Genomic DNA, 14,108 nt, shown 5'->3' on the forward strand with positions numbered 1-14,108 from the left:
TTCCAGGCATCCCACCGGCTACAGGTACGGGCACGTTGATCATTCACCTGGAGGACTACAACGACAACGCCCCCTATGTGGTGCCATCGGTAGCGCGAGTGTGTGAGGACGCCCATGACATGAACGTCGCCATCGTCGGAGGTTGGGACAAAGACCTCCCGCCCAACGCTGCACCTTTTAAGATAGAACTGGGAAAACAGCCCGGCTTGGACAAAACATGGAAAGTCACCAGGGTCAACTGTGAGTATCTCATCTTAAACTAATATTTGTGCGCTCTTGAACCGCTGAAAAACATCAGCACTTCATCGCAATCAATACGTCTTTCATACATCAAGAGGCAGAAATGTCCATTTGCTCTCCAACAATAACCTCGACACTAAATACTGCACAGTCTATAAGTCACTTTCTCTTCCCCCGTCGTCGTGTTGATTTTCTCATTTTTCCACTGAGAGCTTCAGTCCTGTTCTCACTGAGTTCTCAGGAAGCACCTTGGGGTGTTCAGGAGTATATATAAATGAATAAAAAAGGACGAAGAGGGCGAGAGAAAAGTGACGTCGCCTCCAGTTCAAGCATATTGAAGGGTCAATGGATGAGAATGCAGTTTTACATCCTCGCAGAGCTGTCTTAGATGCTCATATAGATCACATGATAAGGATGAGGAGAAAAACAATGAGGGGAAGCGGTGAGGGGGAGAAGGATAGACAGACAACCAAGACGTGGAATCAGGGCTCCATGAACGACAGCGCTGTCTGTGTGTGTTTGAGTGACAGTTCAGAGCTAAAACCTGCCCAGAGGTATTAGCTGTGACTGACAGCAGGAGAGGGAGGTACAGACACTCCTCAATCACCACCGCTGGAAGAAACAGATAGGGCCGGCAGACCAAGAGAGAGCTCCCAGTGAAAAGGACTGGCGCTGTGTTCCCTTCTGCTGTGTGTGCCCACATGAATGTGAAGCATGGACTCAAAAATCAGACCAGCTTCAGAATCTGGGTGTCCAGCTGCAGCTCACCTACACATAGAATTACAGTTCAAAGCATTGGAGAACGTTATGGCCGTGCAAAAATAGTTACCCCACTTTAAACTTCTTCTCTCATCGAGTCCCCTGCATAATGCAACAATAGGATGGTTATGTAATATGATGAGCAGTTTTAATTGCTTTTTTCTCTCTCCGCTTTGCACAGCAGATGCCTTTCAATGTGCAATGCCACAAGGCTTTTTTTTTTTTTTTTCACTTCTTTGTTTACTCAGTCTGGATATTTTTGAGATTTTGAGTTTTGGCTCCATAAAGGCCACAGAGTGCACAGCAGACTGATATGATAGGAACCTTTCAGAAGCTCAAGGCTGAATTAAGCTGTTAAAATGTGGAATTAAGAAACATTTTATTGAAGTTTCTGTAGTAATTAAGTTGATGCGACGTGCATTATTTTGAAAAGTAAACAAAATGAGACATTAACAGACACTATGAACGGAACCAAAGTGCTGCTCCAGGTAGCAGGAATCAGGAGGAATATCTAAATAAACAGACAAACACAAGGTTGGTTTTCTCCAGCAGCCCGTTCTTTATCATATGAGCTGCAGGTTATCATGTATGGAAGGAGAACTGTCTTGACAGTGAGAACACACAGAGGGGAAAACATCCAGTATGTCAGTCACCATTTAAGATGGAAAAATAATTCACTGCAACAACCTAATTAGATGCATTGTTGCAAGATAAAGTCTAATTTACTGATTTAGATAAACCTTTTAAGTTTCAAACATTACTTTGAAGGGTTGCATTGATAAAATGATGTTGATAATTGCACCTTCCCCTATCTTAACATGCCTGGACAAGTTCAGATGGTTGGTAATTATAAAGACCTTTGTTTGTTGAAGGAAAACTAATTTCTGTAACTTAATGTAATTTGTTGGTTGAACGTAAGTTCAATGGAAATTATCATAACTCAGAAAAACTTGATACAAAATGTATTTTTTGAGCCTAAACGTTATTTTTTAGAGTGTGGTATGTGCTCCCATGTTTTTAGCAGCAGTTCATTTGGAAATAAAGCAAAGAAGGTGGAAAAGTTGAAAACTTTAGTCATGAACTTGATTTGCATCAGATTAGTGTACACAGTTTTCTTGTATATTCTGTGCAATGACAATAAAGACAATAAAAAAAGAAAAGATATTCTAAAAACCACCAGTAGAAAGTACTTAGTCATTCGTTTTTGGGTCAGCAGTGGCATAAATCAGAGCTGCAGTAAACTAAACGGTGTCTGTGTTGTAGTTGCACCATAGTTGTCAAATTCCTGCAGAATTGATCCCAGAAAATCTTCCCCGACCTCCTCCCACCTGCCCAAGACAAGTCTGAGGATGTAGACTGGGAGGCCCAACTTCTCATCTTCACGTCCTCATGTAAGATTGGGTTTACCCACTTTACACTCCCAACTTCAACTCCCCCGACATCTTTTCCGGAGAAGATGAATGAGACTTTGGAACACTCGACAAAACAATCCAGCCCTCCTAGCGCTGCAGAGATCCTCACAGACGCCAGATGTCAACCCAAATAAAAGATAAGATAAGAGATTTCAATGTTACACAGCCACAAACTGAGGGGACGTGTGCTGGAACCAACAGTATTCCTTTAGATTTGTGGCTCCAAAACACCTCAGTTTGTCACCAATCTGTATGAATTCCTATTTTAGATCTGGAAAATAAAGTTGAAGTAATTGTGTGGAGTAGGATCTGAGGGTGTTGATGATCAGATTTTTGTTCATTTGCCTCAGACTGATCAGGAACTGAAGAAACTTTGGCCAAACCTGCATCTCATTCGGCAATCTGGCATTTTCAAAACACACAGATGAGCCGGAGAGCTGGTGATGAACTGCACAGAAGAAACTCAGTGTTTATCACATGTTTACTGTGAACTGTTTTGCATAGTCATTTGACATTGTTTTGAGGCACGTAGAGAGACAGTGTGGTTTTTCAAATTAAATACAAAGCTTAAACTTTGCAAACCTGGAGGTAACAGCGCTGGCAGGAAGACGCAGCTTTGCATGTTGTGACACATTTCAGCACAAAGCCAACGAACTCCCGTGTTTTCTCTGGTGTCTCTTAAGGAATTTTTAAAGTGTGATGCAACAAACTGTAACAACCTTACGCAACTTAAGTGGTGCCAATTTTTGTCGCTTCAGTTGTCAGGAACAGCTCGGCAGCCAGTTTCTTGAGGCACACAAGTTGGAAGTTGTAATACACACATTTAGTTCTGCCTTGCAAAGTAGGTGGCTGTTAGAGCAGAATAAATGGACAATACATGCAGGACAGGCAATTACCAGACGTCCAATCCATTAAAAACCCGCCTGTTTCCCCTCCACAGCTACACACTCCCAGATCATGCTTCTCCACAGTCTGAAGAAAGCCAACTACCAGCTCCCGCTGCTCATCACCGACTCAGGCGTGCCCCCTTTGTCCAACAACACAGAGGTGAAAGTTCAGGTGTGCATCTGTAAGAAGAACAAGATGCACTGCAGCTCGGCCCACTCCCACAGCGCCAGCCCCCTCGGGCTGCTGGCGACACTCCTGCTCACCCTACTCTGTAAGTATCACCCCATCCACATCATGCCACAGATACAGAACTGATTCACAGAGAAAAGGCCAAATCATTCAGACTTTTAGGAGATTTTTATTCAAAGGAAAAACAGCTCATTGGACTATTGGAGTGAAACTCACATGCAGGTGTTTGTGTTCACCTGTACAGATTGCTGGAGGTATTTTACCTCCCCTTGGACAAGATCACAAACACACTGCTGGGTTGTCCGTAATTTATTTTTATTAATAATATGAAGATGAAATTACATCATTGCAATGGGAGAGACCTTTCTTAACATAGGGGGAGACCTCACTCCTGTCTCACCCCAGGATGAAGAACAAATATAACAGCTTTTACAGTGAACAACTCTTTTCCTATTGACTCGCTGTAAGTTTAAACCTTTTGGTAGAGTGATTAATACCATGTAGGAAATGCTCAGTCCATCTTTTCAAAGACAAAAACCTTTTAGGGGCATGAACATATCTTCTTTGGTTGGCCTCAAACCTTAACCTTTAGGTAACTCTTTCATAATTAAACATGAAAAATATTTAATGTATTTGTTTTCTATTTATTTGATTTATTTCAGACATGCCACAGTAACATAAAGGCTAAAAATAAATAAAATACACAAAACAAAGCATAAAACAACCAAATCTAAAACCTAAAATAATGTCTGCAAACAAGGAGGATGAATTTTAACTTACTAGCTGCTACCTGCTACTATTTGCATCAGATCTTATGCTTTTATACCTCTTTAGAAGCTCCAATAACACATGTACAGTTCCACATTATTACATTTTAAACCAACAAATTCAAAGTTACTCTACTAACATGAACTTGTTCTCCAACAGTAAAGATATGTGTATATTATATGAACAAATAGATATTAAATTAAAACCTAAAAGCTCATGATTGATTTTACTTTCACAAAATAAACTGTTAGCATTAGAGATAGACCTAGAATCGGCCTGGCTGATTATTGTGGCTGATAAATGGCATTTTTTGTGATTATTGATCAGTTAAATACACTATTCCAGGTCTGATGCAGCCTCCTCTCTCTGTCTGCTTTGATATATGGACCTTAGTGGGTGATAAAAGTGATCAAACAGTGACAGTTTTAGTCACCTTATTAACGAAGAAGAAAACAGAAATGAAAAACAGCTTCTCTGCTATCATATGCTGCAAAAATATTACAGGTAACGTGTATAGCTTCCAAATATCGGTCTTTGTTGATTACCAATAATCGGCACACTCATGTCGGTCGATCCCTAGTAGAAGTCTGTAGCATGCACTTCCTGTTTCAGCTCTTCTGCTCCACTGCCGTGCCTATAGGGCGCTCCCCAGGAAGTCAAACTGGAATTTTCTCTGAATATCTCATTTAAGCCATTAGCTATAGCATGAATAATTCAGCCTCCTCCATTCACAAGACACATGTAATGGAGGACATCCAACAGCTAGTTTGGTGAGAAGAGAAATCATGTGGACCCTGTTTTTTCTGGGCTCGTTCTCTGTGGTTTATAGTCGGACTCGCTGTATGCCGGAGGCTCGGTACGGTGGGAGGGGTGGCGGCAGGGAACAAGATGAGGAACAAGCTGGGAAATAAATTTAAAAAAGAGCGAAGAAGATGTGATGGATGGGAGGCAAAGTAAAAGAATTTCATTTCATGCCTAAAAGATGGTGTAGTCCTAATTATTCCATCTTTGTTCTGCTAATTTGTGTTTGACTGTGAAATGTTTCAGTGAAGCTCATCAGACGAATCCCAGCCATGTTTCCCTTCTGTCTTTCTGGTGTCTTCTACTGATCTTAGCATCTTTTTTTTCTCACTCATCCAGTTGATCACTCCCTCCTGCCTGGTCCATATCTCATCCTCTTCATTCCCTCCACCACTTCTTTTGCTTTCACTCTATTCAGCAATCAGCAACCCTCACCCCATAATCCTTTGCTTTCAGGCAGAATATCTGCTTCTCATTTTCACTTTCTCTCCCGGTATCTGTGGATCACAGCTTCTAGCATGACCCATTGATCTTCCCCTGGGTTTGGATCAATGTGTCTATTGATGCATAGCTTTTCTCATTCCTAGCAGATGCCTGCGCTGTGTATGGGAAGGCGGCGTTTGAAGCCGTGCCTTGAAGAGCTCATCATCCCGTTTCTCTAATGATTCAGTTTTGAGCACTTAGTTACCTGCAACTTCTGTTAAAAAGTCGTGATTCACAGGACGAAAAGTATTAAATTAAACTGACAATGCGTGGCAAAGAAGCAGCAGGAGCTCACTGCGCTCCGGCGCTGATAGACCGTTAGTCTCAGCTTCACTGCAACACACTAATCAGGAACATAAGCTGATGCTGTGTCAGCATTCGGCAGACGAGCAGCCACTTCTCAGAAAGTTTTATGGCAGCAGTCCTGAGAGTATCCCAGCTGGAACAGTCAGTTACCTTTTCACGCTTTGCTTTCTTTCTTTCTTTTTTTTTTTTTTTTTTTTTAAGAAATATTTTGCAATCCGCCGTTCCCATGGCAGCAGCTGCATGTGTCTGAACTAGAAAGCATGATAATTGGTTGACATGCCAAGATGACATTAGGAGAATCTTCTCCACAGACGTCCTTTTACTGTGAATGGCAGCAGCATTCATTACACCACCGTATATAGAGCGCTGACAGACAGTGGCATTCATTAACCAAATAGCTGCAGCAGATAACGGATTCTTGAGCTGCTTGTACCTGTGCTCGAGGATCCGTCCATTCATCTGGGCTGAGGTTTGTCAGAACATAACGGAGAGCAGAGTTGCCCCAGAGTTGGAGGTTTGGAGACAAAAACAGGACAGTGTGTGTGTCTATTGGGAATGTCAGACTGTATTAGCTACAGAAGTTCCACTGATGCATACACAGAACATCTCCATACACACTCAGACACACACACACACACACACACATGCACACACACCAGGCACCCAGAGAGATGACTCCTGCTCGAGCTCATCACAGAGACCTCTGCTGGGGGACAGATAGAGGGGACTGATCGCTGCAGTGTCTCAGCAGATAGTCTGACAGAGGCAGAGAGGATCCTGTTTCAATTCCCTTATCTCCAGCTGAACTCTGACCCCCGCAGGAGAGAGAGGAGGGGGAGAAAAATGGAAAGAGCTGGAGGGGAAGGATGGGAAAAGGAGATGAGAGAATAAAGGTGTGGAGATTAAACTCTCGGTTTTTGTTCTTTTTTTTTTTTTTTTTACCCATCAGGCTACAGGCTCAGCCAGCGCTGCAGCTTTCTTAATTTCTCTGTCTCCTTGCATTTGGTATCTTTCTTCACTTACCCTCCATCGCTCTCAGTCCCCAACCAATTATAGTCATATACAAATATGTACAACTAATTTCTCTGGGTAAAGTAAACCATCTGTGAAGACATTTTTAAGGAACATTTACATCAGATCCATTTGCAATGTGTTTTTTGTCAGTTTATACTGGAGGGATTTGCAGAAGGTCCATTGCCAATGTATTTAATTGTTTGTTTTCTTCTAATATCTACTTCTGGGAGCTATTTTTATGATTTTGTCTAGAAAGATTGTAGCTTTAGCCGAAACAATGAGAAAGGAAACTTTTTCAGCAGTTAGTAGCCTCTTTGACTGCATTATTACTGCATATTATTGTGTCAAACAGAAAAAAATAGAAGAAATAGCCAATAAACCTCTAAACTGCATGTGATAAAACCCTGTTAAATATGCAACTGTGCTGCGTAAGCTGTGACAGGTCACAATTTCCGGTTGCCGTAGTAGCATCACAAGCTATCCAGGTGCAGAGAGTTTAAAAATGGCACCTGTCAGATTACACAACGGCAAAGATCAGACTTTCTGAATGAAGATGATGAAACTTAGAAGCCTGAAGAACCAAAATCAAGCTTGAAAGTCAACATTGATGGTTAATATTGTAGTTCAGTAGGAGAAGGTTTAGATCTTTAGAGGATTTTAGGGAAACTTTTGCTTTTCTAGAGACTAAAAGTAGGTCTAGACATTGCTGGCCACTGTAAAATGAAGTTAAATTTCATAAAATCATGTTTAATTTTACTGGAGAGCAAAAAGAAGGCGTTCAGTGTAGTTATCAGAATAAATAATGAACTCATCGGATGTTCATGACAGTTCTAGAGGGATTTTCAGGGTTTGTTGGTGGTCAGGAGGGACAAAAAGGTTGTCACTTCAGATAGAATGAGGTTGGGCACTCAAGTTTTGATCCGCTGTAACGACTCTGAGAGAATGTCAACCAGAATGTGCATCCAAGCACTCCAGCCCGGCTGACAGTTAGGAAGGATGATCGGTTCTTCGTTGTTTTTTGCAGTCTGGTAGCCAACGCTGCATGGACTAGAACGCCTTTCCACCCAGTCATTGACAGTCACTAAGAATTACACAATGTACATTCTCTGCAGCAGTCTGTAGCTCCTGTCTGCATGTCTGTTCAAACCTTGGTTAATTTATCCTCCTGGTATCTGAGTGTTGATGAAAATGCGATCTTAACCAGTTCTACGGGTTCAGTATAGAAGGAAAAAACTGCATAATCTCTCTATCAGTGTCTCCTGGAAGCTAAGCTAACCTAAATGACGTGTGAGTTTTGAAACCTGCTCGTTAAAATGGTGAAGACCTGCGTTCTCGTTGTCACCACCCTCGGCTGATAAGACCTCATCCATCCATCCTCCTCACCTTTTCCACTGCAGCTCAGTTTAGCAGCGCTGTCCTCGCTGGCTTTCTGTCCCAGCTCTCTGCCATATAGTCCTCCACCAAGGGCTGCTTTCTCAGACCCTTAAATAATGTATGTAACCCTGCAGGACAGAGAGGGAGGGCGAGCGTGTGCCGCTGAGTGCCGACATATACTGTGTTTTCTAATGCTTGAGAGACCTTTGTTTGCTGCTGCAGGATTGGCAGATAAATCCCATTGCTTTGCAGGAGCCTACTTTCACTCCACTGCAATTGTAAGCCTTTCTTTAGAGATCACTGCACACATACAGCATATAGATGCATGTGCAGGAAGATTACCATGAGGCAGGGAACAATTATTGCTGCATTATGCTGCAGTGTTGTCGCGGGAGATGTTTGCAGATTTATGAACACAGATCTGGGGACTTAAATCTCCCTTTGTTCACCTGAGATAAGACTTTCTAATTGGGCAAATTAAGCACAGTCAGTGTGTTTCCATAGGCTGCAGATGCACATTAAAAAGGATTTAAATTTTTTAGAAGTAATTACAAGCAGGAACGCTTTGGATAGCAGTGCAGCACACAGGTGGCAAACCAACGGGGATGACCACACTGCCCCCTATCAGTGCACACGTGAACTGATTTTATTCTGCGCAGAAACATTCTCTATCTCCCTGCAGCAGCCTCACTGCTGCTCCAAATCTAATTCAAAGCTGAGGCTGGAGGCAGTAAGTTTGCCAATGTGGGTAGTATGTAAATAAAGTGTATTTTACACATATAGGAGGTGTGGACATCGCTGGACTGTAGAGATTAATAGGCTTTTGACCGAATTTGTGCTTATGTGAAATAAGGTGATAAAGTGAAAATCTCTAAGGGGGGTAGAGGGGTGGATGTTGATGCTCTTACCCTCATTTCTACCTCTTCTTCTGCACACCCACATTTCATCCCACACTGCACCAATTCACCCCACATGTGTTCAATCTAGGAAGGTCTGCAGGCTCAAACCGCATCCTAAAAATCTCTCTCCCTTTCCAGGATTACAGGCAGCTGCAGATTTGTCTGTTTGCTAATGCACTGCAGACAACTCCTCAGCAAGAGTAATAATGTAATTCCACAAGTAAAGGAAAGAGAGCGAGAGGGCGGAGTAAAGACAAAGCATTTACCATTAAACACAGCAAACAACTCCCAGCCCAGATGCCACTAATTTACCTCCATCCTCCCGGGGTTTCAGTCCACACTATTCTACCTCTCTGATCCCTCGCTTCATCTGACAGCCACTTTCCCTCTTCCTTCTCCAGCTCTGCACTAATCCCCTCCCAGCAAGAGAGACAGCATGTTTAGTGGGCTTATTTACTCTTGTAAAAAAAAAAAAGACTTTTTCATAGTTTTTCTTTGAAGAGCGGAGTGACGTGTACAGCGGAGGGGTTGTTCCTGCCGTCAGATCAAGCTGTGATGGGGTTTTGATCCTTGAACTGAGCTGGTAGAAGACACTTCAGAGCATTTGAAGAGGTGTATATGTTTTCTACGACTGAAGGCTGTAACCGGCTGAGCTCCAGCTGCACCCAAATGCATGTTTAGATGCCTTACATTAACATGGGAGCGTTTCAAGAGCCCAGAAAGTTGTTGTATTTGCTTAAAAGATGAAGGAATTATTTGTTGATCATCAACAAGCCATGCAGTGCTTAAAGGCCTCATTAATTGTTGATGAGTGTAAAGTTGTTGCATCAGACTGCACTCATGTTCCACTCATGTATTATGAACGATTTGTTGCTACATTTGTCGGTACATCTGGTAAACAGTCGGGGGGACTTTTCTCAGTCCCAAATTTGCAGCTGGCAAAAATAAGAGCGTAGGAAAACTTATAAGCCAGATGAGGTGATGCAAACATGAACCCCAACTGTCTGATTTCCACCGTTATGGCAGCGTTTCTCGTAGCTGATTTTCAGTAGATGTCGCCTGTTGGTGTTCCTTTTCTAGGATTTTGGTATCATGTTCAGTGTCTCTGTCATGTTTTATGGAGACATTTAAATATTATGGGGTCTTTACTGTTGGTAGAGGCTCCACTTATGCTAATTTTTATGATTCTGCTGTTACAAATGTTAATCCTTATGACAGTTCTGGTTGATTTGAGCTGTTTTGTCATAAACATAAAAGAGGATAAATGTTATTTCTACCAGTATTCACAGCTACAAAAATTCAGACTGTTTTCATAGAGATGCCATTTAATAGTGGTGCAGGTGCAATGAAATTTAATGCTGCATGAGTGTAAAGACAAATTGTATTTAAATCTGAGTTCACTATTAACAATGAAACGCAGCAAGTGAGCCACAGAATATAAAAATAAATCGAACAGAATCCATACTTGGGCAGTTGGCAAATTCACTCTAAAATAGGAGTGGGTTCTTTACTGTTTGCAGAATCTTATAAGTGAAATCATCTCCACTTCTGCTCATCTTTTTGATTTTATAACCACTGTTAATCCTCATAACAGCTCTGGTTGATTAGCCACTGACAGATCTTGTAGTTTTGAGCTGCTTTGTCATAAACACATAAGAAGATAAATCATATATCTACTAGTATTTACAACACAGTCACAAAAACTCACATTGTTCCCATGAAGAAGTTTTTTCATGCTGCATGTGTGTAAAGACAATCTGATTTAAACAACACAAGCGTGAGCCACAGAATCTAAATATATCGAACCGCTGTTGTTGTATCTACTAGTATTTACAACACAGTCACAAAAACTCACACTGTTTCCATAAAGAAGTCCTTTCACCATTCACAATGAAGCACAGGGAGTGAGTCACAGAATATAAATACTTGTATGGCTATTGTTGACAAAATACTGTCATGAATACAATCCATACCTGGGCAGTTAGCAAATAGTTTTTCATTCTAAAATGGGCAGCTGGATAGCTTAGTGACTACTACACCTGAATGAGGACCCTTAGGTCTACCTGCCATGTGTTAAATCTCCTCTCAGATGTGTGTCACTTTGGATAAAAACATCTGCTAAATGTAATTGTAAATTGTAATTGTAAAATAAGATCAGATGAGATAAACTTTATTGATCCCACAGTGGGGAAAGTTCACCGTTACAGCAGCTCCAAAAGAAAAAGTATATGGCAGAACAAGAATAAAAAAGAAAACACACAGTGCAAAATTCCAGAGAAACATTATATACAGACGATGATTTTTATTTTCATTTTTTTTTTAAAGAAGACTATATACAAGAGGATGAAGTTGTATCAGGTATTGCACATTAGTAGGTGGAATGTAAGAGGAAGAAGTGCAGCAGTAAACAGAGGTAGAGCAGTTTATAATGCGGCATTGTAAATTCTGACAGACGTTGGAATAAAGGACCTGCTCCTTCTTACACTCAGGGTGGAACAGTCTGTCGCTGAAGGTGCTTCTTAAAAAGTTCACAGTCTGATGCAGAAGGTGGGAGCTGTTTCCCATGATAGTGGACAGTTTGGCCAGAGTCCTCCTCTCTCCCACCACCTCCATGGAGTCCTACATCAAAGGCATCAATTTATGATACAGTTTGTGATTCAAATGTAAATAAATGGTCCAGTTTGGGATTAAAACACAGGACTGGAACCTACAAGATTATAATAAATCAAATCTTTTCCCATGTTTATTAGCTTTTTTGAGACATATACTACCATTCAAAAGTATTTTTTTTCAATGAAGATAACATGAAATAAATGCTAAATCCAGTGTAGACATTGTAAATGTGCTAAATGACTATTGTAGCTGTAAATGGCTGATTTTTAATGGAATATCTCCATAGAGGTACAGAGGAACATTTCCAGCAACCATCACTCCTGTGTTCTAATGCTACATTGTGTTAGCTAATGGTGTTGAAAGGCTCATTGATGATTAGAAAACCCTTGTGCAGTTATGTTAGTACATGAATAAAAGTGGGAGTTTTCATGGAATTGTCTGGGTGACCCCAAACTTTGGAATGGTAGTGTAAAATGCTACAAATGTGACTTCATATTTTATGCATTATACAGTTTAAACTAAAAACGTCTCAAGTTGCTTTTTCAATCACAAATCCCTGCAGTTTGAAGAAAGGAATATGAATATATATGCACTCACTGATCATTAAATTGTGGGTCAGTAAGGCTGATTACCTTTAATTTACAGTCAGTGTTACCCAGACTGATTCTCTGTCTTCCTCTATAATGTTTCTTCTTCATGCTGCAGCGCTTCTGTTTTCGTGGAGCAGCCGTGACATACCTGGGCTAATCAACTGTCACCCTCCTCTCCTCTCAGCAATTACAAAGGCTCCCGTTCCCTCCAGTGTCCTGGTTCTTCCTCGCCTCCCGCAGCTTGTTAAATTTACATTTTACGCATTAAACTGACGCTTTTGCCCGCAGAGACTTACAATAAGTGGAGATGGAAAGATACGTCAACATCAGTGAACCGCTGTGATTCTCCGTTAGGTCATTTATGTACACACTGGGAGGAGGTGTGGGCCAAAATGTCACGCTTTTTCCTGGCATTTGTGAAGTGGAAGAAGGAGAGATCATCACTGCAATAGGAGGGAGAGAGAGTCAATTATTCATATATAAATATATATATATATATATATATAAAAAATATATATATATATATATATATATATATATATATATATATATATATAAATAAAAAATATATATATATATATATATATATATATTTCTTTATATGTATTTATATATATGCATTCTTTTTTTTTTTTTTTTGCTTATCATGAAAACCGATAAAATAATGCCTGGATTTCGCCAGCATTTACCGACTCATAGAGGGAGGGAGCGAGAGTATGAACTTTTGTTTGAGACAGTTTTTTTTTTTATTGCACAAAAATGGCATTTTTTCCACAACTTAACCCTTTGATGTGCAACATGGGTCAAAAATGACCCAAATCCAATGGAAAATGGAAAAATCTCCTGACTCACACTGTGTATCAGCGGGTTAAGCTGAAGTAGTTTTCTTATTTTGCACAGACAATATTTACATCTGAAAGCCTTGTTGCATCTGAGAATGCATCCTATGGAACATGACAATAAAATGAGGCATGATGTGTTAATTCCACCACAGCAGATATGTGATGTTACCTAAAATTGGTCAATAGCCACAGATATCAGTATCGGTTGATATTGGAATCAGAAGTTGAGAGTTGGACGATATCGGCATATCGGTTATTGGCAGAAAAGCCAATATTGGACATCCCTGCATACAGTATATGAATACACTGGAGCTGTTGCTGTATATACAGTATTCAAATGAATGAGAAAGTGTGTCCAGGCTTATGACTGGTAGTGTATAAGGGAACAGATGTGAGGACATTATGTTGGGTGTGAAAAATGCCACGCTAACACCTCGTATTTACAGCTAGGTATGTGTGTTTGATAAGTTTTAAACACATCAATAACCACAGTGAGAGGAGATGTGATGCAGCAGGAATCGTTGTGAAAAAACGTCCCACTGTGAGTCTCTGTAGGAGCTCAGTGTGTTGTTGTAGCTGATTCTGCCGGCTGTAACATGAATTGACTCATTCATTACTGAGCCGGTCTGAAGGTGTACTGATTATATTCTGTTCCTCGCTCGCTCTTCCTCCTGTCGAATTCTCCCTTTCATCTGCTCCTGACCTATGGGTTGATAGTCGGTGTCTACGTCGGAGCCGAGGTGAATTGATTCAGCGATGCATTTTCACGTCAGGGCCTTGACTTTTTTTTTTTTTTTGGGCCAGAAGGGGAGAAATTGCTCCAGTTGAGGTGAAACAGGGCTGCCGGTCTCATTAGATTTGCAAAAATTAATATCTGAATCTCAAGTGTCTTTCAGTATTTTCTCAGTTTTTATTTGGTGAGAGACACTT

General features: G+C 40.9%; 1 protein-coding gene across 3 annotated transcripts in view; it reads left to right on the top strand.

The window, feature by feature from the left end:
- cdh13 (cadherin 13, H-cadherin (heart)) overlaps positions 1 to 14,108 on the top strand; it is a 446,773-nt gene that overhangs the window by 371,025 nt on the left and 61,640 nt on the right. For all 3 annotated transcript variants that reach the window (XM_055009253.1, XM_055009252.1, XM_023274214.3), the window contains 2 exons: positions 7 to 240; positions 3,352 to 3,570. In XM_055009253.1, coding sequence (XP_054865228.1) covers positions 7 to 240; positions 3,352 to 3,570 — 453 coding nt within the window. The remainder of the gene's footprint in view (positions 1 to 6; positions 241 to 3,351; positions 3,571 to 14,108) is intronic.

The sequence above is a fragment of the Amphiprion ocellaris genome, chromosome 3 (assembly GCF_022539595.1).
Source record: "Amphiprion ocellaris isolate individual 3 ecotype Okinawa chromosome 3, ASM2253959v1, whole genome shotgun sequence".
NCBI lineage: Eukaryota > Metazoa > Chordata > Actinopteri > Pomacentridae > Amphiprion > Amphiprion ocellaris.